Raw genomic sequence first — 24525 nt, forward strand, 5'->3', positions numbered from 1 at the left:
TAATGAAGAAAATCTCTCAATTCATGTAGTTATGGAGTTTTTATAAAAGCAGAGATGATTAGTAAGAATCAGATGTAATCCCAGAAGACAATTTTGCTTTTAATCAAACATTAGGTGTACAGTTTAGTTACTTTTAACTATCATTTTGTATTTTTACCATCGGGATTCCATGACGTTGGTATGGCAAATCAGTAATGTTGGTAGGGTATACTTAACACTAAATTATTTTTTTTTAATGTCATCTTTAATGCATAACATCAATTATGGTACCAATGAAATGATATTCAATATATTTTTTGTTGATGTGAAAATTACCGGGAAGATAGTATTGTATGTACTGTATGTTGCTTTGCATGTTAGCAAATAGCAATGTATATAGCCAAGAAATATGTGGTTAATCCTGCTTTAATTTCACAAAATTTTGAGAATAGTTTTCAATGCTTTCTCTAAATCCTTATCCACAATGATAAAAGGACCATGAAAAGGTTATGGTAGCTATTAAAAGCAAATATATTTTTGTAAAGGTCAGACATCCTAAAATCTATTTTGTGTAAGTTTACTCAAGACAGCTATCTGACCATACTCTTCCATAACAGTATGTCATCCTTAAACAAACAAAATTTTCTTTATAAAAGTATACTACAGAAATGAAAGAATTATTAATTAGAAATAAAAGAGGAAAATAATAAATGATTACACCATGTCGTCTGACATGCTGAACTCCACCCACCACATTTTTCCATATGCATAAAAGATATAGCCTCATCCCAAAGTACTAAAGGCTCTTCAGTGCTAAGTATGCCAGTATTGTAGTATATAGATTTATCAGTACATACATACATACATATACCAAGGCACTTCCCCCAATTTTGGGGGGTAGCCGACATCAACAAATGAAACAAAAACAAAAAAGGGGACCTGTACTCTCTACGTTCCTCCAGCCTAACAAGGAACTCAACCGAGTTCAGCTGGTACTGCTAGGGTGCCACAGCCCACAATCCCACATTATTCGCCACGGATGAAGCTTCATAATGCTGAATCCCCTACTACCCATTAATCATAAGATAGCTTATTTTGAGACAATATACTAGTTTTATTACTACTTTGAGTATTACTGTCGTTACTAATTTTTTTGTAGTTTTATTATATTTGAGTTTTGATTGCATTTTACTATGAAAAAATGAAATTTATTTCAAGTTAATATAATTAGGACTCATGTTATTTATTGTTTTTTCATTTCATTGTCTCGGTAGTTTCATTTGTGTTGTATTATAGATTACTAATCAAAGGTTTCAAATCTTGCTTTAAATTTGTATGGTACTTTCTAGTCACACATATATTTCACTAATGATCCAGTTGTTTTCCTTTGTTACATGCATGTGTGTAGTTTTTTAAATTGCCTTGTGCACGGGAATATTTGTATTCTATCCACATACTGATCAGTAGACTAACATATTTTCCGTTGTGTTATTAGTTGCATTTTTTCTTTTCTTGAAATTTGTCACTTCATAAAACAAATTAATTTCATCTTTTAGTTTTCAAGGTTCTTTTAAAGTATTATGAATATCTGTGTTGGCTTGGTATTGCTTATATTTCTGCTGTAATATTATTTGTTTGCTGGCTTAATCCAATTCAGACTGTACATGAAGTGTATTTGAATGCGAGGATTAATGTACCTTTTATATCTCTGCTTCAGGTGTTCTAATTATAAACCTGAAATTTGGTTTTTATAATTACTTTTGATATCCCCATGATAGTAAGTTTATACATATAAGCATTGTATTTGTTTTTTATGCGGCTAGACAGGTTTGTGTACTTTTTGCTGTGGGACCTGAACTTTTTCTTTCTTGAAAACCAAACATTGTGTATTTCCCATCATTGTGCAATATTTTTCCCGAAGAATTCATTAGTCTGATTAGCGTATAGAATTTTAATGTGACTGAAGCAATAGTGACCAATGTTTAAATGTTTGTTGATTGAAAACCTTAAGTTAGGTTAATTTCACTCAGAAATGTAATTTAGAATTGTAATGGGTAATGAAATGTGCCATAAGGGACTTGTAAACTTTTTCACATTTTAGTGAATGGTGATAGTGTTAGCCTTTGCCTAAAATTATAGAACTGTGTTTAGCATATCAGATAGTGATAGTTTTGAAATGGCTGTTATTCTACAATAATTGCAGGGAATAGATTCCTAATGTAGTAATAGTTGAATTGTAAATTCGGCTAATATGATAGGTCTTTTTGAGTCATATTGGTTTTCCTAAGATATTTCAGAGTTAGGTGTTGGAGTAATTCAAGGTTTTTATTTTTATATGCAACTACTTAAGTGGTATTGGTTATATTAGACTTTCTAGTTAGCAAACTTTTCATTGAAAATTTTATATGCAATTTAATAGTATTGATTATATAAGTCTTCTTAATGGAAAAACTTTTTTATTGAAATTGGTGCTACTGCTATTATATTCTAATGCTTACATTACTTTTATAGGAAATATAATAATTAGAGGAAAGGTTATAAAGGCAATACTGTAGATAGATTGTATACTAGAGGCAATGTTGTGTTGTTCAAATCAATCCAAAAGTGAGTTTACCTTTGTTATTTGTTTGTGTTTACAAACCTCTCGTCCTTTAAATAGGGAGATGCTTTCAGCATGAGCTGGAAAGGTATTTGAATTCGTTAATGAGGTAAACAACAGGTAGTGAGCGTGGGTGATAAGCCCCGCTCCTCCACCTGTTGGAAGAGCCCTTCTTTGATTTCCAGCCATGTGTACTAGGTTTCGGTTGCTTCCTTGAGCAAACTTTTTCATTTTTTTTTTCTTTTTTTTTTGGTATTAAGTAAATGCGTGCATTTGATTGCTGTAATGGATGCGAAGCAAGAGATTCATACTTGATGGGGAAAGCCTGAACGCTGTAACTGGTTTGTGTAAACCAGTGTTCGCCACACCCTATTGAAAGTGAGAGGCGCTTTAGCCCTGGCGATCTTAGTTAGTAGTGGAATGAGGAAAACCTCACTAGGAGAGTCCCACTTGACTCTCCCCTATCCAGACATGCAACTATTCTCTGATGCATCGAAAGAAGGGTAGGCCTTACAGGTGAGGTCTGGTCCCAAGAAGAAATGCATCTCCACATCAGTGTCCTGAAAATGCAAGCAGCCTTTCTAGCAATGATCTTCATGCACCAGGTATAGCATTCCAAATAACCCCTGTTTGGGGAAGGGTTTCCTCAGGTGGCCATGTACAATTCATCAAGGGCAGTCCAATCTACTCATCCTCGGGCAAGACAGACAGGAGGTAGCTGGAATTGTGTCTCTTGTGCTCCCATATAAGACCAGGCAGATTAACATTTCAAGCGAAGAAAAAGAACCAACCAATTCAGTTTTAGGGGGACTTCCAACCCACCAAGCAGCCATTCTCCTTATTTAAAGAATGAAACGTTTGATACGCATGGGAACAAATTACAAATTTTTTAAGTAATTCCTATTTTCATAGTTATACAAACCTGAATCCTTTAAGTTGAACTTTCATGCTCCACCATCGCCCTGTCCTGAGCTGAAAGTTCAAAGTGAGGCTCTTCGGACAGGTAGAGGGGCATGGCTTTTCGCCTGCATTCACCACCTGTTGTAAAGTGCCTCATTATCGAATTCAACCACCATTTCAGCTAGTGCCTGAAAACATCTTCCTATTTAAAGGAGTCAGGCTTTTATGATCTGGGAAAATACAAATTGGGAATTAGTTATATTTACTGTATTGCTTTAATGGTTTATTTTTTAGATAAAAGACATTATTTCCTTATACAGTACTAACTTTGAAAAGCAATACAAATATAGTAATTTTTATGGCTAAATTAAAATGGCTTTGAAAAAATAGATTTCACCATAATGATAGATTTTCTAGACAAGTTTTTTTTATGTCCATTAGCCTTTTTTTTTTTTTTGAGAGAATTTTAAAGCTCCTTCATTTATGTCTTTTATTATTATTACTTTATTATTATTGAAGGTAATGGAGAATAATTGCATTCTTGTAAGATGAGGGTAAATGTAACTAATGTTTTGTATGAAATCATGATTTATTTTTAGAAATACACTTATATCGCAATATACGAAAAGTTAGAATTATCATTATATTGATTATTAGTTTATTTTTATTATATCATGTATTTTTACTGCCCTTTAAATACTCATGGACAAAATTAACCCTGGATAGGTACGGTCCTCGGACACCCCTTTAAGGGTATACTCGGACGCGAACGACCCCGACGCCAAAAAAAATTCTTGAAAAATCAGTTTTTGCAGTAACCTCCTTTTTTCTTTTGCCAAAAAAAACTTCAATGAATGCTTAAAACAACTGTAAAGATAAATACTACTCATCTGCAGAAAAACTATTTATTATAAATATTTTAAAAAATTAAGTAGAAAAAAAAAAAGACCTGACATAAAAATTCATAAAAAAAAAGTTTATACATATATACACAAATCCTTTTAGGAATTGATTCTTGAATGTTTAGGACACATCTTGATATATTTTGGATGAAGTCAGACCCATGGAGGTGAAGATCTGAAATGAGAAAAAAAGGGTAACTTTTTTTGGCCAAAAAAAATTGTCCAAATTTCATGAATTTTTTTGGGTACCCAAATGAAATAGGAAGTGGCTAATTTTTTTAGGGAATAAACATATGTTATCCTAAAATAGAAATATGTAAAAAAATCTTCATTATTTTGTAAATTACATTTATATCAGGGGCCATATCTAAAGGTAATTTTTTGAGTACTTGGAAAGTTCGTAAAAAAATACATATATTTAATATATAATATGATATTTATGCAGGTAAAAATATACCAAAATATCACAAATTCTATAGGGAACAAGAATATATATAGATAGGGCAGCTTACGCTTCGGATATGTCCACAAAATGGCCGCCAACCACACTGACTCAGACTCCCTAATCTGCCACTTGAAATGTAGGAAGGGTATGTCAATTTCAAGGTGTTATTTACTAATCTAATTATTATTGGATATGCATAAAAATTGTATGGTGGGTTGCTGGATAATTGTCGATTATTTTACGACTATAAAATTAAAATTCTGACCCAAAAAATTTTTTTTGAAGGGAAATAAAATCGAAAAAAAAAAATGTAAAACAATATTTTAGCTAAAAAAATTTGATGATATTCAATCAAAAAAAAAGTAAACAAAATTTTCCGACAAATAAACATCTAGAGGAATCATTACTCTGTGATAGTTCCTTAGTACGTAGTAATTTTGAAAGAATTGGGAAAAAACGAAAAAATGGCAATCACCGGAAAATCGAACACATACCTATATATACGCCATATCTGGCTAAAAAAAAGATAGGCATGGGTAGCCAGATCATCTAGAAACACTTTCCAACACTATAAAAATATAAGTTTTGCGACACTACTTGCCAATTCCTTACGGTAACATGACTAAGCAAAAAAATGCAAAACAAATAAAAAGGGGCACTCGTGGAAAAATGGCCATTCTAATATACGGCATTTCAGAAAAAAAAAATTTCAGCCACGTGCTAGGCAAACCATCAAGGCATATTTTCCGACAAATAAACATATAAATGAAATATTACTCTGTGATAGTTCCTTAGTACGTAGTAATTTTGAAAGAAATGGGAAAAAAACGAATAAATGGCAATCACAGGAAAATCGAACACATACTTATATATACGCCATATCTGGCTAAAAAAAAAATAGGCATGGGTAGCCAGATCATCTAGAAACACTTTCCAACACTATAAAAATATAAGTTTTGCGACACTACTTGCCAATTCCTTACGGTAACATGACTAAGCAAAAAAATGCAAAACAAATAAAAAGGGGCACTCGCGGAAAAATGCCCAACATTCTAATATACGGCATCTCAGATAAAAAAAAAAGACATGCACGTGTTAGCCCAACCATCAAGGCACACTTTCTAACACATAAACATGAAAAAAAAATCAATAATATACGGCAATTCCTTACTACGTAGTAAATTTTTACAAATATTAAAAAAAAACAGAAATTGGCAACCGCAGTTAAATACCCAATATACCAATAACTACGTCGTATCTGACAAAAACAAAATCACGCATGGGTAGCCAGATCATCTAGACACACTTTCCAACATTAAAAAAGCAAAAGTTTTACGACACTATTTCGCAATATCTTACGGAAAAATGACTTGGCAAAAAAATTAAAAAAAATTAAAAAGGGACACTCGCGGTAAAATGCCCGACATTCTAATATACGACATCTCAGATAAAAAAAAAAGACATGCACGTGTTAGCCCAACCATCAAGGCACACTTTCTAACACATAAACATGAAAAAAAAATGAATAATATACGGCAATTCCTTACTACGTAGTAATTTTTACAAATATTGAAAAAAAAACAGAAATTGGTAACCGCAGTTAAATACCCAATATACCAATAACTACGTCGTATCTGACAAAAACAAAGTCATGCATGGATAGCCAGATCATCTAGACACACTTTCCAACACTAAACAAGCAAAAGTTTTACGACACTATTTGGCAATATCTTACGGAAAAATGACTTGGCAAAAAAATGAAAAAAAATGAAAAAGGGGCACTCGCAGTAAAATGGTCCTCGTGGTGATGAACGACATTTTAACTAAAAAAAAAAACATGCACATGGTAGCCAAACAATCCACCAAGACTTTCCACAACTGATAACCTATACAAGTTGCACCATTCTACGACAATTTCATAATACGTAATAACTTTGATAATTATGCAAACTACCTCAGAAGGGTAAACTCGGACGCGAACGACCCCGACGCGTCTCAGAAATCGGGGAAGGAGTACAGCTACAGCAATGCACATCTGGACACTACTAGAGCGTGTAGGGGAGACACCTCCTGCAGGTCGATCACCCACAAATTCAGTCACAGGGGTGAGTCACGTGAGAAAAACCTGTTTTTTTTTTGACGCTCTGGGTCGCAAACGACCCACCGTACCTATCCAGGGTTAAATACATTGTATGAGTATTAAATATCGTCATCTTCAAAGAATGTGATTTTTTCAGTTTTGTTATTCACTTCTATTTATCAATTTTTAGATACCATAATTGTGTTTGGAATTGATTAGAGTTTGAACAGTATATTGAGAAAAACCTCTTGAGCTAAAAGATGATATAGCACTTGTATAAGAGAAAGTATTGTTATTTATGTATTTTAGAGATCAGCTCACTAGTATAAGAGAAAATGTTACTTATGTAATTTAGAGATCAGCTCATTAGTATAAGAGAAAAGGTTATTTATGTATTTTAGAGATCGACTCACTAGTTATTCATAAGGAAAAGTAATCTAGTCATATTAAGTTACGTTAAAAGAAGTGAGTTATACTGTAATGTCGTTTCTACTAAAGTCCGAGAAAATGTGCGACCATGAGCATACTTTAGTCTTTCAATATTTATTTGCATGACTTCCGGCTTGTATGGATATGGAGGTTCAGTGCAGCATGAACTAAAGATAATTAAGTTGAAAGTATATGAAAGAAATAATTTTTTTCTTTGAAAGTAGACTAGAGAAGGTCATGTTTTTAGAATATGAAAAACCTTTAAATTCAGCCCTCAGAAATATTAGCAATGTTTGAGTAGATACAGATCATAGAGGGTGTATGAGAAAGTTGGAACATCGAGTGACAATAAAATGCAACATTAGTACTTGAGGCATTAGTAATTAAAAAGAAAAAAAATGAAAAATTACTAGAGCAAGAAAGGCACATTTGTATATTTTCCCTGTGGGGCGGTGTTTAGCACTGTCAGTTCCTTTCTTCCTTGTTAATATCCAATCTCCTTGCCTTACATTTTGTAGTGTAATAACAAGGATTTTCCCGTTGCACACAAGCAATGAATGGCCTCACAGACCTCAGCTCTGAGTGATATAACTCATAAATAGCAGGGTATTTTCAAGAGGAACCGAAGGGGCTTTTATAAGCTTTGATTTAAGTATGGGAAAGATAAGATATTGAAATGTTCAACATTTTTAAAGCTTGATTCTTTTTCGTTTATATTTTAGTGACTGATTTAGTAGGGCATTTTAAACAAATGCATTTTATTGTACTCCATATGGAGTATTAACTAGACTGATATTTGGTGGAAAATGTATGGTGTTACATATATGATAATTAATCATGTGATCGTGTGTTGTGTTTACACCCTTATTTCTAACACTTAAACATATTAGTTTTAAGTATAAGTTGATTCAGTAAGATTGTATTTCTTCCATCAATGATGTTTAAAGAAAAATTTTCAGCTGCCAAGAAGGAAAGATCAAGTGTGAATGCGTGAAAGGAAGCCTAAATTTCTTTATTTGTAGAAGTTTTTATGTTTGTATATAAAGAGAAGCGTAGTGATACAAGTTACTGTGGTTTGCATAGAAATAAAAAGGTCTAGTAGTGATTGGAAATATACCAGGAACAGATTTTGTTGTTGTTACATAAGGCTTTGTATTTTCCATTTGTATGTTTGTGTGATATTTTAATTACCATTGTAACTGGAACATTTATTTTATTGTTACTAGTCCATATTATATAGTCATTTTTTCTTTATATAAAATGCTTTAGTTCTCTTGTGTTTTAATCAATTTGAAATTGATATAAATTTTGTACATTTCATCTGTTTCTATCACGTTTTGCAAATTTGCATGGACTTGGGCATGCTTTTTTCATTTCATGTATTTTTTTTTTACTTTGTGAATGCAATGGTAGTATAGTCACTTAACTAATACCTCCTGTTCTGTAGAAATAACCTAAACTTGTAGAAATTTAGCTAGACTAATACTTTTACTTATTAGCTTTTACTTTTATACTAAAACTATTTTGAACTGGCAAAGAATGAGTACAGTACAGTATACTTACCTCGCACATCTCTGGCACCTAGATTAGAAATAAAGTAATTAACTTGTACCTGAAGTCTATTTTTAGTTTTCCTATTCTATTTGAAGTCTATGCTCTTTTTCTGTAAGAAAACTGAACTCTTGAAGAGTTTAGCTCACAAGCATGCTATTCACACTAGAATAGAATGGTAATATGTTCATTTGAGAATCAGACTACTTTATTGCCTTGGATATTATCTACAGTTATTTGCAATTTAAATGTGTCAAGCAAACCTCTTTCAAGACAAAAACTTTCAGCTTTTGTTCAGCATTTATCTGGGAAGAGAATTTTTATGGCACCCGTTGTTCTTAAAGATATATACCTACATACATATACCAAGGCATTTCCCCCAATTTTGGAGGGTAGCCAACATCAAACAAATGAAACAAAAAAGGGGACCTCTCCTCTCTACGTTCCTCCCAGCCTGACAGGGGACTCAACCGAGTTCGGCTGGTACTGCTAGGGTGCCACAGCCCACCCTCCCCCATTATCCACCAGAGATGAAGCTTCATAACTCGAAATCCCCTACTGCTGCTACCTCCGCGGTCAACCAAGACACCGGAGAAAGCAGCAGGGCCTACCGGAACTGCGTCACAATCGCTCGCCATTCATTCCTATTTCTAGCACGCTCTCTTGCCTCTCTCACATCTATCCTCCTATCACCCCATCACTCCATCCATCCACCCAAACCTTGGCCTTCCTCTTGTACTTCTCCCATCAACTCTTGCATTAATCACCTTCTTTAGTAGGCAGCCATTTTCCATTCTCTCAACATGGCCAAACCACCTCAACACATTCATATCCACTCTAGCTGCTAACTCATTTCTTAACCCGTTTTCACCCTCACTACTTCGTTCCTAACCTTATCTACTCGAGATACACCAGCTATACTCCTTAGACACTTCATCTCAAACACATTCAATTTCTGTCTCTCTGTCACTTTCATTCCCCACAACTCCGATCCATACATCACAGTTGGTACAATCACTTTCTCATACAGAAATATTTACATTCATGCCCAACCCTCTATTGTTTACTACTCCCTTAGTTGCCCCCAACACTTTTCATCCTTCATTCACTCTGACGTACATCTGCTTCCACTCCACCATTTGCTGCCACAACAGACCCCAAATAATAAAACTGATCCACCTCAAGTAATTCTCCATTCAACATGACATTCAACCTCGCACCATCTTCCCTTCTCATACATCTCATAACCTTACTCTTACCCACATTAACTCTCAACTTCCTTCTTTCACACACCCTTCCAAATTCTGTCACTAATCGGCCAAGCTTCTCTTCTGCGTCCGCAACCAGTACAGTATCATCCGCAAACAACAACTGATTTACCTCCCATTCATGGTCATTCTCGTCTACCAGTTTCAATCCTCGTCCCAGCGCTCGAGCATTCACCTCTCTCACCACTCCATCAACATACAAGTTAAACAACCACGGCGACATCACTCATCCCTGTCTCAGCCCCACTCTCACCGGAAACCAATCGCTAACTTCATTTCCTATCCTAACACATGCTTTACTACCTGTGTAGAAACTTTTCACTGCTTGCAACAACCTTCCACCAACTCCATATAACCTCATCACATTCCACATTGCTTCCCTATCAACTCTATCATTCGCTTTCTCCAGATCCATAAATGCAACATACACCTCCTTACCTTTTGCTAAATATTTCTCGCATATCTGCCTAACTGTAAAAATCTGATTCATACAACCCCTACCTCTCCTAAAACCACCCTGTACTTCTAAGATTGCATTCTCTGTTTTATCTTTAATCCTATTAATCATTACTCTACCATACACTTTTCCAACTACACAACAAACTAATACCCCTGGAATTACAACACTCATGCACATCTCCCTTACCCATTATATAGTGGTACAATACACGCACAAATCCAATCTACTGGTACCATTGACAACACAAAATACATATTAAACAATCTCCCCAACCATTCAAGTACAGTCACACCCCCTTCCTTCAACATATCAGCTCTCACACCATCCATACCAGATGCTTTTCCTACTCTCGTCTCATCTAGTGCTCTCCTCACTTCCTCTCTTGTAATCTCTCTCTCATTCTCATCTCCCATCACCTGCAACAAAATTATATCTGCCTCCCTATGATCCTCAACATTCATTAAACTTTCAAAATATTCCGCCCACCTTTTCCTTGCCTCCTCTCCTTTTAACAACCTTCTATTTCCATCTTTCACTGTCTTCAATTTTTGAACCAGTCTTCCTTACTCTCTTCACTTCTTTCCAAAACTACTTCTTATTCTCTTCATATGAATGACCCGATTCCTGACCTCATCTCAGGTCAGCTGCCCTCTTTGCCTCGCTTACCTTGCGCTTTACTTCCACATTTTTCTCTATACCTTTCATACTTCTCTACACTATTACTCTGCAACCATTCTTCAAAAGCCCTCTTTTTCTCTTCCACTTTTACCTTCACTCCTTCATTCCACCATTCACTGCCCTTCCTGATGCTGCCTCCAACAAACTTCTTGCCACACACATCACTTGCAATCCCAACAAAATTTTCTTTTACTAAATTCCACTCCTCCTCTAAATTGCCAGTTTCTCTTACTTTCACTTCGTCATATGTTATTTTCAACCTTTCCTGATATTTACTTTTTACCCCCGGTTTTATTAGCTCTTCAACCCTCACTAGCTCCCTTTTACATCCACCTACTCTATTCCCTCACTCTTTTGCTACAACTAATTTTCCTTCCACCAAAAAATGATCAGACATACCATTAGCCATACCCCTAAACACGTGCACGTCTTTCAATCTTCCAAACATTCTTTTAGTTATCAACACTTAATCCATTAATGCCCTTTCTACTACTCTTCCATTTGCCACTCTTACCTATGTATACTTATTTTTATCTTTCTTTTTGAAAAAGCTATTACTTATCACCATTTCTTGCTCAACACACATATCTACCAGTCTTGCACCACTCTCGTTTTCACCTGGTACGCCATACTTCTCAGTGACACCTTCTACCTCTCCAGCACCCACTCTAGCATTTAAGTCACCCATGACAACTACATAATTCCTTCTACCCAGTCCTTCTACACACCTGGTTAATTCATTCCAGAACTCATTCCGCTCTTCTTCACTTTTCTCACAACCTGGCCCATACGCACTGACAAAAGCCCAACATTCCCTACCCAACCTAACCCTTACCCACATTAACCTAGATGATATCTCCCATTCCACTACTTTACCTGTCATCCATTCACTCGGCAATAAAGCCACACCTTCTCTTGCTCTTCCCCTTTCAATCCCAGACACTCTACCAGACATTTCACCAAACATCACTTCACCTTTCCCTTTTATCTTTGTCTCACACAAAGCCAAGATATCCATCTTTCTATTATCTCACACAAAGCCAAGATATCCATCTTTCTATTGTCTCACACTAAGCCAAAATATCCATCTTTCTATTGTCTCACACAAAGCCAAGATATCCATCTTTCTATTCCTAAACATACTTCCAATCTCACATCTTTTACTCTCTATCGTACTACATCCACACACATTCAAACACCCCAAAACTAGAGTGTGGGGAGCAGTCACTCTCCCCCCAGCTCTACCTCTTTGATGTCTCACAGGATTATGATATAGGAGAGAGGGTTCAAAATCCTGGAAATATTATTACTTCATTGGGGCCAGGGAAGAGTCTCTTCGTTGGGACCACTGCCCAGCATGTATTTACCAGAGCTTGTACTCTGGTTGTTATCTTGATTCACTGAGATAGAATCTAACTTTCCAGATACCTCATCAGCTGTGAAATGTCATTAACGCAACAAATTCTTCACTTGTGTAAGGAACTGGTATTTCCATCATATCTCAAGAGGACTACGAGTGCTATGTCTTTTGAACATTATGTTGGATGCACTTGTCCATCCAGTATTACCAAATTAAAAGACCCCACCAAATTGACTGACCCAAATAGTACACCTGGTCTCTCTGGAATAGAAAAAGTAGTCTCGCGTCCCTTGCAGCTGGTTCAGGATACACACTATATGTGCAGTTGAATAGGACCTGTTTTAGTTGCAGTTCTTCCAAACAACTAACCACTCTTCATCATAGTACTGCAATGCTAAGTGTTAGTGCAGTTTAACTGAATCATACTGTTCCAGAGGTTTTCCTAATCTGATCTATCTCAGGACCCTCCAAGCTGCTGGATTCCAGTCATGTTGAAATTGATATTACTCCATAACCAATTTTGCGTCGGACAATTTTGCTAGGAAGGCAAGTCTTCATCTAACATAAGGAAAAGAAACATTGGGGTTTTGTGAAAACTCAGTTATGTTTTTTTATCTAAAATAATAGTCTTTGGATTCAGTAATTCTTTATAATTTAACAATAAGAATATTTACAAGCTCGGAGGGACACGGTACAAATCCTATTAAGTTTTGTACCCTGAAAGCCTAATAGGCTTTTATATGTGACAACTGCGAGACACATTGCCGGAGTAACAACTTTCCAGTTTTTTTTGCCCTGCTAGTTCAGTCTACACCTTGGAAGGGAGACGTTTTCATGTCTCCGTGTGATATTCTTTGGTTTGCCTTTACAGTACTCTGCTTACAACAACCTGGAGGTCGTGGACAAAATCCTTGTATCCACAAATCTCAGTCCTATGGCTAAATCAGAAGTGGTAAGATACCTTTATGCTACTAGTTGACCTGTCCCAAGAAATAAATGAACTTGGGAGAAATGGTGCCAACTACACAAACGGATTCCACTTGAGCCTAGAATCTCTCGACAGATACAGAGGATTTTTTTTTTTAAAGACGGACCCATAGTAACATTTATAAACCATTTTGAAATTTGACACAGTACCAGACTATTTGGAGACTGGTACTTCTTATGTGACAGATGTAGTGGGAGCAGCTTCTATTCAGTCAGTACCACTATTCCCAGATAGAACATTTCCTCTTATTCCTTTGACAAAGGAAAGGACTGTTAAGCTCGTCAATAGAGGGTTGTAGACTCGTCCTGTCTCATATCTGAGGCTAAGCGAATACATCTTTCCCTCTCGGCACTGAAAAAACCTGTCAGCATCTAGAAAAGAATTCTCATGCAGCATTATATAAAAAAATGTAAGCTGGCTTAAGATCTTACAAGCTTCATTGAAAATACATAGGAACTACTGGAACAAGCCTCACTGTTGGGGATCGTTTGTTGAAGCTGATTTCTTTTGTATTATTTGCATCTTTCTGTTTAATTAGAGAACTGTGTTGTCAAACAGAGTTGTTAACCCTTACGGTTTCAGTTTTTTGGGGTCCTCTCACAATTGACTTATTTGCAGACCCAAATGTTTAAAAAACATACTGATCTGTCTTTTTTTACCATTCTGATTTTGAGGAGGATCCCCAACATGTACCCAGACATAGAATCAAATTCCAGTGGAAAATTTTACTCTTCTTCTTGTCGACAGGGTAGATAAAGAGACTAGTGACAAGGAGTGCAGCCTCATAGTGATTGCAACACTTCCCAAGTCAAGATTAGTACCTGGGATTAGAGTATTGCCTACTTCATTTTTTTCAAATGTAATTTGTATATTGAGGTAGTTTTCATGGTGAGGATCTTAAAAATGCCAGATACTTGTATATTTTTAGCTGTAGGTAAGCAACCCACAGAGATGAGTTTTGAATGATAGGAAACTTTGGTTGTTGGATTGTTGATTATTTTTGTGAACTTCCCCTGATGTTCATATTGTTTTTCTATAAACTCGGTTTAATCGGCAATAACCAGTATTAACATTTTCCAAGAAGCTCAGATCTAATGCACCAGAGTCTCTTGTTCTTTCAGTTTTTCTTGGCGCTGTTTAATTCAGACGTACTAGATTATTTACCTATGATGGCGCATTAAGACGTCTTCAACTGATTTTGTTAGCAATTACTGGATGGATTGTTCAAGGGAATTGTTTCTGGGAGATCATGGTTTGCAGTCTCTTTCTTTGTGTATTTTGTCAATGGCAATACAGATTTAAAGAACAATTGTGAGAAGTGTCTTTGCTTCACGGGTCCTGTCAAGGAAAGGTATGTCTCAATTCTTGCAGATCAAGCTAAAAGTTCAAAGTGCAAAAAGAAACATGTTTTTTGTTCTGGGGAAATCCAGGGAAGACTAGGCTAGTTGATTATAGAGGAATGAAGATTTTAATAACGCCGTCTCTTTAGTTAATTCACTTAATCAGACCATTTTTTTTCATACTGATGAGCTTAAAAGCTCTTAACATCGCTAGCTTCCTTTGTTAAAATTCAAAAGTCTCGTGAATCCTTTCTTAAAAACAATAATTCTGATCTCGCCGAACCACTTGCTAAAGTTAACCTAACATCCCAATCTAGTTTAGTGTTAATAGTGTTTCTTTTGGTAGGGATTTTGAAAGTTTGTATCACAGTACAGATTTGAAAGGTTCTTCAAGTAAGTACTCCTAAACACGCTTGTATTACATGCAAGTGTGGGGCTTGTGTTAGACTTCATAATAATTGTTAAAGTGGTTACTCAAATAGAGAGCGTAACTCAAACTGATGATTTCAAATCAATTTTTGAAATATTGAAGATTTCACATTTAGACAATGCTTCAATTTTAGAATGTTCAAAGGAGTCTTTCATTCCAGTGGTAGAACATCAGAAATACATTATAATAGACATTCCAGAAGGGTTTGCCAACTTGACTCGAGAACCTTGTCAGAGAACAGTTTGATGGTCCTTCACAGTGAATTCCAGTGGAGGAAGACTCCCGCTTTTATCCCTTTTGAAAACTTCTTTTTTGATCCGTGGGTGCTAGTTGTCTTAAGTTACAAAGCTCATAATGGTTTCAATGGAAACGCCCGCAACAGTTCTGGTTGTGATCAAGAAAAAAGATTGGATGTTGTCATTAGACGTCTTGGCTGCACTTTTTCACATTCCAATTCATCTCAACAGGTCAAAAGTTTACCAGTGTGAGTGTCTATGTTTTGGGCTAAGGACAGTATGTCTGGTATTCACCAGAATCATGGCCCCCATCTTGAAACGGTGAAGTTCTGGGATTAAGTTTTTTGTGTTTGGACAATTTGCTAATTTAAAGTGATTCATTAAAAAGGATTAGTTCAACAAGTTTGGTTACTCAGGTTGTTAGATCGGTTGAGGGGCCTTGTCAATTTCCAGAAATCCCTCCTAGCTCAAATTTGGAAGATTCTGCAGTATATTGGGAATGACAATAGCAGCAGTTCCTGTTCAGGTTTTTCCATCATGGAAGAGGTTCCAGTGCTTTCTTTGCTACAGAAGCTCTAAACATCAAACCTGATGTTGTTTCTGATGTGGATGAGGCTGCTTAACTCTTATTTAGAGTTACTTGTAAACTAAGATAGTACATATATATATATATATATATATACATATACCAAGGCACTTCCCCCAATTTTGGGGGATAGCCGACATGAAAAAAAAAAGGGAACATCTCCTCTCTACGTTCCTCCCAGCCTGACAAGGGACTTAACCGAGTTTGACTGGTACTGCTAGGGTGCCACAGCCCACCCTCCCCGTTATCCACCATAGATGAAGCTTCATAACGCTAAATCCCCTACTGCTGCTACCTCCGTGGTCAACCAAGGCACCAGAGGAAGCAGCAGGGCCTACCGGAACTGCGTCACAATCGCTCGCCATTCATTCCTATTTCTAGCACGCTGTCTTGCCTCACTCACATCTATCCTCCTATCACCCAGAGCTTCCTTCACTCCATCCATCCAACCAAACCTTGGCCTTCCTTTTGTACTTCTCCCATCAACTCTTGCATTCATCACCTTTAGCAGACAGCCATTTTCCATTCTCTCAACATGGCCAAACCACCTCAGCACATTCATATCCACTCTAGCTGAGATAGTACCGTACAATAAGCAGATTCAGTAGGCTGAATATGTCGGGTACAATATTACACCGGTAAGTAAGAGAAATGAATAAAAAGTTCAGAATTGGGTTATGCAATAATGGATTGATCTTATTAATTTACTGTTAGCTGAATTTAGAAATGTAGTTCTATTCAACATTATACTTGTTTTTGTCAGATGGTAAATGGAAATTCTAAATTAAAAGAAAATATATTAGTAAGACTAACATTGCTAGTCTGGGGTTAATGAGTAGTAATCTCTCTTTCTCTTTTTTCATTTCACTTACTATAGATTAATTTATACCCAGTTTGTTTGGAAACTATGCATTTTTGGAGATGACCTGGAAATTAGTTAGTGAGATCAATCGTAAGACAATTATTCCACAGATGGTCTCCCTATCCTATAGATTATGACTAAACAGAACAAGGTACAGTACTGTACTATGTGATGTCACTAAAATGGGGAAAGTTTGTAAAAGCTCTTATCAGCAGGCTAGGCTCAAGGCAACAATTGAACTATGTTGCTTTTGTAGTTACGCACTGTACAAAGCACCGCATTTAAAAACTCTTGGAAGGCCTTGTTCCAAATATATTACCACTTTTGTTGAAACTGCAGATGTTTAACTTTAAATATTCCTAGGACTAGAGTTCCCTTGTTTGGGGGTACACTCGAGCATGCTGTTCTATCTTATTCCTTTTTTTTTTTTTTTTTTTTTTTTTTTTTTTTTTTTTTTTAAGTTCTTATAGTTTATATGCGAAGGATCTAATTTAATGTTACTGTTCTTGAAATATTTTATTGTTTATTCTTCTCTTGTAGTTTATTTATTTCCTTGTTTCCTTTCCTTACTGGACTTTTTTTCCCTGTTAAGGCCCTTGGGCTTATACCCTCTTGCTTTTCCAGCTAGGATTATAGCCTAGCTTGTAGTAATAATAATAATAATTATATTAACTTTGGTTATATTCTAATATCCCTCAATACCAATATCCTTAAGGTTACTCGTGTTCATCTTAACATTCAAACAGTAATAATGAACTATCTGTTTGCTTATCCATATATTCTGCTTTATTAGATATTAAATTCAGTTCTGAAGTACGTAAATATTTTGTACAGTAGTTGTAATGAGTCTTTTACTTGTGGAAAAATAATTATGTAGATTTAATAGAACTTTTACTTTGTAGAATCTCGATTGATTTTAAAATCACAAAGAAAACATAAGATTCTATTCTTTCAAAACTATATCTAAACTAGAGGACCATTTGGTAACCCATTCAAATCTAATACTTTATAAAAAAAGTAGGTATTAAATACTTTGCTGTATTAACAACTGCATTTAGTAGTTAATGCTGCAATTCAAAGAAAATTTTGTCTAAATTACTGAAATAGAAAAATACCTTGCAGTATTTAGTAGTAGTAACCACACCATTCATTTTACTTGAAAAAGTATTTATTTTTTCTACCATTTATGCAAATGAATACAAGACCCCCAATGATATCCATTCCATTGTGATTACATTAGTAGCTCGTGTTCCAATATACAAAGCAGCTGAATTGATAGCAATTCTGTATAGAATATTGTTCAATTGTGTACTGGTTTCATATCTTCATTTAAAAATTTATTTCAAAATGCCCATAACATATTCACATTTGTCTACTGAGGACTGAATTGGGAAATTTAAAAGAAAAAAAAATTATTTCAAACAAAACTGAAGTATGGATTGATCAGTCTGTGACTGTGTTAAGTTATTTGCTGTGCCGTCACAAGAGTACTGTAAAGCCTTTTCATTCTTCAGTTTAAGGATCTCTGCAGGAATTGATTTTTTTAGTGTTGCATTATACATTTTGGAACAACCTGATCTACAATTTTAGTGCCCATTATCAACAACATACAATGCTGTCCTCTTTGCCTTTCAAGTTAAGATTACTGTTTGATATATTCTTATTGAATACAATTATTACTTTTGATAAGCAGCAAGTTCTTTTTTCAGTGGTATTTTATAAAATATTTTGTTGGGTAACATGTAAATCTTCAAAATTGTAATCCTTTGGTCAAAGTTTTATTTATGCAGTGATCTAGTTATCTTTTCCATTTCAGGTGATTCTCTAAGCACAGTAGAGGTATACGATCCAATTGTCGGTCGCTGGCAAATGGCGGAAAGTATGTCGATGCTACGATCAAGGGTAGGAGTTGTGGTTATGAAGAAAAAATTGTATGCTATTGGTGGTTATAATGGCTTGGACAGATTAGCAACTGTTGAAGTTTTTGATCCCAACAGCAAGTGTTGGAGCAAAGTGTGTCCTATGAACTGCAAAAGAAGGTACAGTAAGCAGGATATATTGTACTTGCTTCAATGTTTTTCTATTGCCTTTTCTACCTTTTTTGTGTGTGAGGAACCTTATTCATTGTTATGTTAAATAATCCTATGCTGATTGTAAGTTAAAAAAAGATAATCTATTTTGTGTTAACCCTTTTACCCCCAGGGTATTTGGAAATTTCCAACCCTTAACCCCCAAGGGTTATTTTTTTTTCAAGCACATTTTGCAGTATATTTTTTTAAAATTGCTCTAACAGCCTTAATTTTTGTCATAGAGAGGTCAGGTTGGTCTCATTCTCTTGGAAAATGCCTGAATTTTCTCAAAAAATTGACAAATATGCAAAAAAAAAATTTAAATAGCATTTTTTTGCAAGGACGTAGCGGTACATCTATGGGGGTAAAGGGATGGCTTTTGTGAAACGTACCAATACTTCCTTTGGGGGTAAAAGGGTTATAAAAGATAATCTATTTTGTGTTAACTGTGAAAGTGTGTTTTTACTGAGCCTTCCAATCTGCTTCATTTCAGTGCTGTTGGTGCTGCTGTTTTAAATGACCACCTTTATGTATGTGGTGGCTATGATGGTGTAGCTTCTTTAAATACTGTTGAATGTTATAACAGTGACACAAACAAATGGGTCATGGTCACTTCGATGACCAAACATCGCAGTGCAGCCGGAGTAGTTGCATTTGATGGACATGTTTATGCAATAGGAGGACATGATGGACTTTCCATATTTGATTCTGTAAGTACTTGTATTGTAAAAAGGTGCTGTCTCCCTATCTGATAGGTGGCATTAACAGTCAAACCTTGCTGTTTACAGGATAAAAACTTAATTATATATATATATATATATATATATATATATATATATATATATATATATATATATATATATACATACATACATACATACATACATACATACATACATACATACACGCACCATTATACACATATAGGAGTTCTGGAAATTGTGCGGTAATCAGTTGGACATGAGCCGCCACAAAACATTTACATAGTGGAGTAACGTTACCAATTCTCCAACAGGTGTTAAAAGCTTCTGGTTTGTTGCATCATATTGGAAGGAAATTGAACTTTGTACTAATATAAAAATAAAAAACATAACTGGAATGCTAAAAAACAATAAAAAATGCATGTTGAACTAGAAATTTTTGAAAAAAAAAAACCTAAATAGGGTTTTTTAGAAAATCATGAAAAATAAAGTAATTATGTTTGAGTATTTTATTTAATATGCAATTTTGTAGAATTGTAGATCTTTCACATGGATGCAACCTCTCAACAAATGTATTAGTAAGTGTGGTGTGAATGAATAAACAATAGCTTTTTATTTTTTTTTTCGGAGCAAAAATTTCAGATTTTCTGACCTACTTATGTTGCTGTTTTTCATTGTTATGACATAACAAATAAAGATACAGTTACCACGATTTCGAAATTACTCTAGTTCAAATTTTTTTAGATATATTCCGTTAACACAAAATATCCTATGTTACACGAGTTGAATTTCCCGCCTAAGAGCGAGAGCAAAAGAGAGAGAGAGGGGGGGAGGTTAAAAAAAATCTAAGCTTACCAAAAATTAGATTTTCGATGGCTATTTATTATGGAATTACGGAATAACAGTCACATCATTGAATATCATTTTTTTAAAACAAAATCTCAGTGCTTTACCATTATTTTAGAGAAAATTATATAAAACAAATTTCTGAAAAAAATTATTCCATAATCACTTCAAATTATTTTTGTTTTTAGTAAAATACAGGGGAAAATAAAGCAAACTTTTGACAAATTTACTCTATAATCAGCAGTAAAACAAATAAACAAGGAAATGTAGGTTACTATACTGTAGAGTAAATGAGCAAGTATATCCGATGGTGACAAATCTCGTATGTAGGTTGAGTAGTGGATGATAAAGAATTAGGATAGGTAAAATTTGTTTGTGATCACTTTTTAACATGAAATAATTTGAAAGTTTTGTTAAATGCTCGTTTTGACTCTGTTGTTTTCTTGCTGAATTCTCATGTGTGATGTCATTCTGTGAAAATGTTCGATAATGGTGTATTTCTGCGCTTCCCAAACAGTATCAAACATAATTGTCTACTGCTTTAAAAGTGGTAGTTTTTGGATTCCTCTTTGTAGGGGTACAGTGCATATAAAATAAGGAAAGCAACTTGATGCTATAGATAACATTTTATTTTGTTTTTACATTAAGAGTAAGTTTAGTGGATAGATTAAAATTAGAGCTTTCTTGCTCCTCCTAGCTTGAGTCTGTTTGAAAATGTGAACTTTTACTCCAATAGGTTGAGCGTTACGATCCAACAACTGGTCAGTGGACTCTTGTCACGCCGATGTTAAGCAAACGATGTAGACTTGGTGCGGCTACTTTAAATGGAAAATTATACGTTTGTGGAGGATATGATGGTTCTACATTTTTGAGAACTGTAGAGGTGTATGACCCAATTACCAGCAGGTATAGTGGAGTTCTCTTTGAAAGGTTTAATATTAGGAAAAGTTATTTTTTTTTTTGTGCAAATAAAATCTCTTATGTATGACTACAGTTTTTCAATATTAAACTTACCCGATAATCATGTAGCTGTCAACTCCGTTGCCCGACAGAATTCTATGGAGGGATACGCCAGCTATCACAATACTAGAAGGGGGTGTATTTACCAGCGCCACCTGTGGCCAGGTACTCAAGTACTTCTTGTTGACACCTCCTCAATTATTCCTCTGTCGTGCTTCCGGCAAGACGTTCTGGGATACGCTTATGTTCTTGGAGTATTTTCACGACTTTGGTGAAGTATTTCTCTTTGATTTCGGCTGTCGCTTTACTGGAAACTTCTATATTAGCTTAGTTAGCTTTTGGATTTAATTTGATTAATTTTGGTGACGAAGAGAGTATGAACTCTCGTTCACCTTTCAATGGCCGACCCTTCCCTTAGACGGAAGTGTTGGTGTCTAAGAGAGACTCTCTTTCTTAATTTTGCTTAACAAAAGTTATAGATTTATTTTATATCTCTCCGCCTCTTATAGGCCTCTTCGATTAACTTCCTTTTATTATAAACTTATTAAAATTAATTTTTATATTTGTTTATATTCGACCTTCCTAATAGTAGGCGGTCTTTTCTTGGTACCGAAGTTAATTAACATTGAGCCCGTCATTTCGGTTTTACCTGTTAACATATTATGCTATTTCCGCCACAGAGTTTGAAAGAATTTCTTTGATAGTCTCGTACTGTTTTCAAAGTTGAACTAACGTTTTGTTTTGTCTCTGCAGTTGTTGACGTTCAGAACGTTCAACTTGCACTCTATCGTTACGATAGAGAAAGAATGTTCACGGTTTCACGTTGCAGTAAGAGTAACCGTGTCTAGCGTTTTGTTCATTCTTTCTTAACTTAATGGTTTTGATCCTAATAAAGGAACTTTTCAGTTTTTTCCTTTAACAATAATATGTTTTAACGACAAGAGAGAGAGAGAGATATATATGATTGGGCTCTTCTCTCAGGTTCTAAGTCAAGAGAGAGAGAGAGAGATAGAGAGATAGAGACGGAGGGAGAAAGAGGATAAACGTTTCATTCAAGCCTGCCAGGCGTACGAGTAACGTCGTTATCGTTTTTGCTCTTCTCCCTAGTCTCTTTAGGGGAAGAAACTAAACGTTTCTAGAGTGATCTAGTGTTTAGTCTCTTTCCAGCCACTGAATTATCTTTCATTAGATTTTTCTGTTACATTGTAATTCTGTTTTCGCAATTACTAACTTTTGAGAAAGGATAGAATTGCGTGTTTCAGGTACAAACCACTTAAAGTTTCGAGTTCAGTGAAATAAGTGCAAACAGAAATCAAAGTGATAAGTGATTAGCGCAAAGTATGTCAGTTGTGCGTGAGGGTACTTTTGTGCGCGCCAGTCGTCCTCCCAGTCCGGGACCTCTTGCAAGCTCCCAAGCCCAGGGGAGAAGCAATGTCGAAGGGCATAAGGGTTCAGCAGGCCTTGATCGGCGCACAGAAGTATCCTCGGTGGTTGTGGGCGTGTCTTACCGAGACCGTCACTCCCACCCGCAGACGATTGAGCCCTTATTTTGCTCGTCTGCAGAAGAGATTTAGGGGAGAAAATAAAGGCAGAGTAACGCTGGTCTCAGGTCTCAAGACCTCTTAAACGTAAAGTCCAGACCTATGCCAGACGTACGAAGTTAAAGTTCAACAACCCGAATGCAGTCATTGGGTTAGCTCTGACTCTCCTCAGTCATCAGTTGAATACACTCCGCCTAAGAGGAGTAAGGTTCTGCCGCAACAGATCTCTGCTGTTAAGGCTTTACCTCAGCAGACCTTAGTGTCTGCCGACCCCAAGTTGACTCTACTGCAGTCCATGCAGTCACAACTTTCGGTCTTGATGCGTGAGTGTCGGGCTGAGAGTGTTGCGCCTCCGCCTCCGCCTACACTCCCCCCGCCTATGCTCGCTCCGCCTGATCGCAGTACCACCTGCCAGGCGTACGATGTTGTGAACTCTACTACAGTCCATGCAAGCACAGCTTTCGGACTTGATGCGTGAGTGTCGGGCTGAGAGTGTTGCTCCTCCGCCTCCGCCTACACTCCCTCCGCCTACGCTCGCTCCGCCTGATCGCAGTACCACCTGCCAGGCATACGATGTTGAGCCACGTGCTGAGTTTGCTGTTCCCTGTGGTGTTCAGCCTCCGCCTTCCTTAAGGCAACCTTTACAATGGGATCAGGAGGATTATACCTCTCTTCCTCCGCCTCCACTTGCTGCTCCACCAGTGATGCAACACTCGGTTGAGGTACAACAACCTCTCCCGTCCATGAGTCAGTCTCCTCAGCTCTCGCTGCAGCGAGCTCAACCCTCCACAAGGCAAGCACCACAACACCTTAGCCTTGCGCCTCAGGAGCCTCAGCTTGCGAGACATTTACCTTGTTCTGCGCAGCCTCTTCCTCATCGCGCTCCGCTCACACCACAGGAACTGGAACTTGCTACTCCGCTTCCGCCAACCGCTCAGCAAGCGCAACCCTTGGGTTCAACCACTCATGCTAGGAGTCAGCCTCCTCCACCCATGCGCCTTCCTTCTGCTTGTCTTTTATTCAGCCTTTGCAGACTGAGCCTCAGGTGTTCCCTCAACAGAGTCTTGAAGAGGAAACCACAACTATTGTTGTTCCAGCTCGTTCTGACTCTGCTGTTCAGCATACCTTACCTCCATTTTCAAACCATGGCAAAAATATGAATCATGAGTTATGAATGTAAGGTAAACCTTGTTGATTTTTAAACCCCATGCAAGCATACATAAAGCACTCTAGCACTGGTCATGGAATTTCTGAGAAATGTTAAACGCCATGCACACGCTCTGCTTTCCTTACAGCAGGCTCTGCTTACAGCAGG

The 24525-nt window shown here is 36.3% G+C and overlaps 1 protein-coding gene across 3 annotated transcripts in view; it reads left to right on the top strand.

Annotated features, from left to right (window-relative positions):
• Positions 1-24525, top strand: part of KLHL18 (Kelch like family member 18) — a 74318-nt gene that overhangs the window by 28257 nt on the left and 21536 nt on the right. For 2 of the 3 annotated variants that reach the window (XM_068394921.1, XM_068394920.1), the window contains exons 7-9: positions 18892-19132; positions 19656-19872; positions 21446-21615. In XM_068394921.1, the coding sequence (XP_068251022.1) occupies positions 18892-19132; positions 19656-19872; positions 21446-21615 (628 nt within the window). The remainder of the gene's footprint in view (positions 1-18891; positions 19133-19655; positions 19873-21445; positions 21616-24525) is intronic. The other variant, XM_068394922.1, reaches the window with a different exon arrangement.

This window comes from Palaemon carinicauda, chromosome 20 (assembly GCF_036898095.1).
Source record: "Palaemon carinicauda isolate YSFRI2023 chromosome 20, ASM3689809v2, whole genome shotgun sequence".
NCBI lineage: Eukaryota > Metazoa > Arthropoda > Malacostraca > Decapoda > Palaemonidae > Palaemon > Palaemon carinicauda.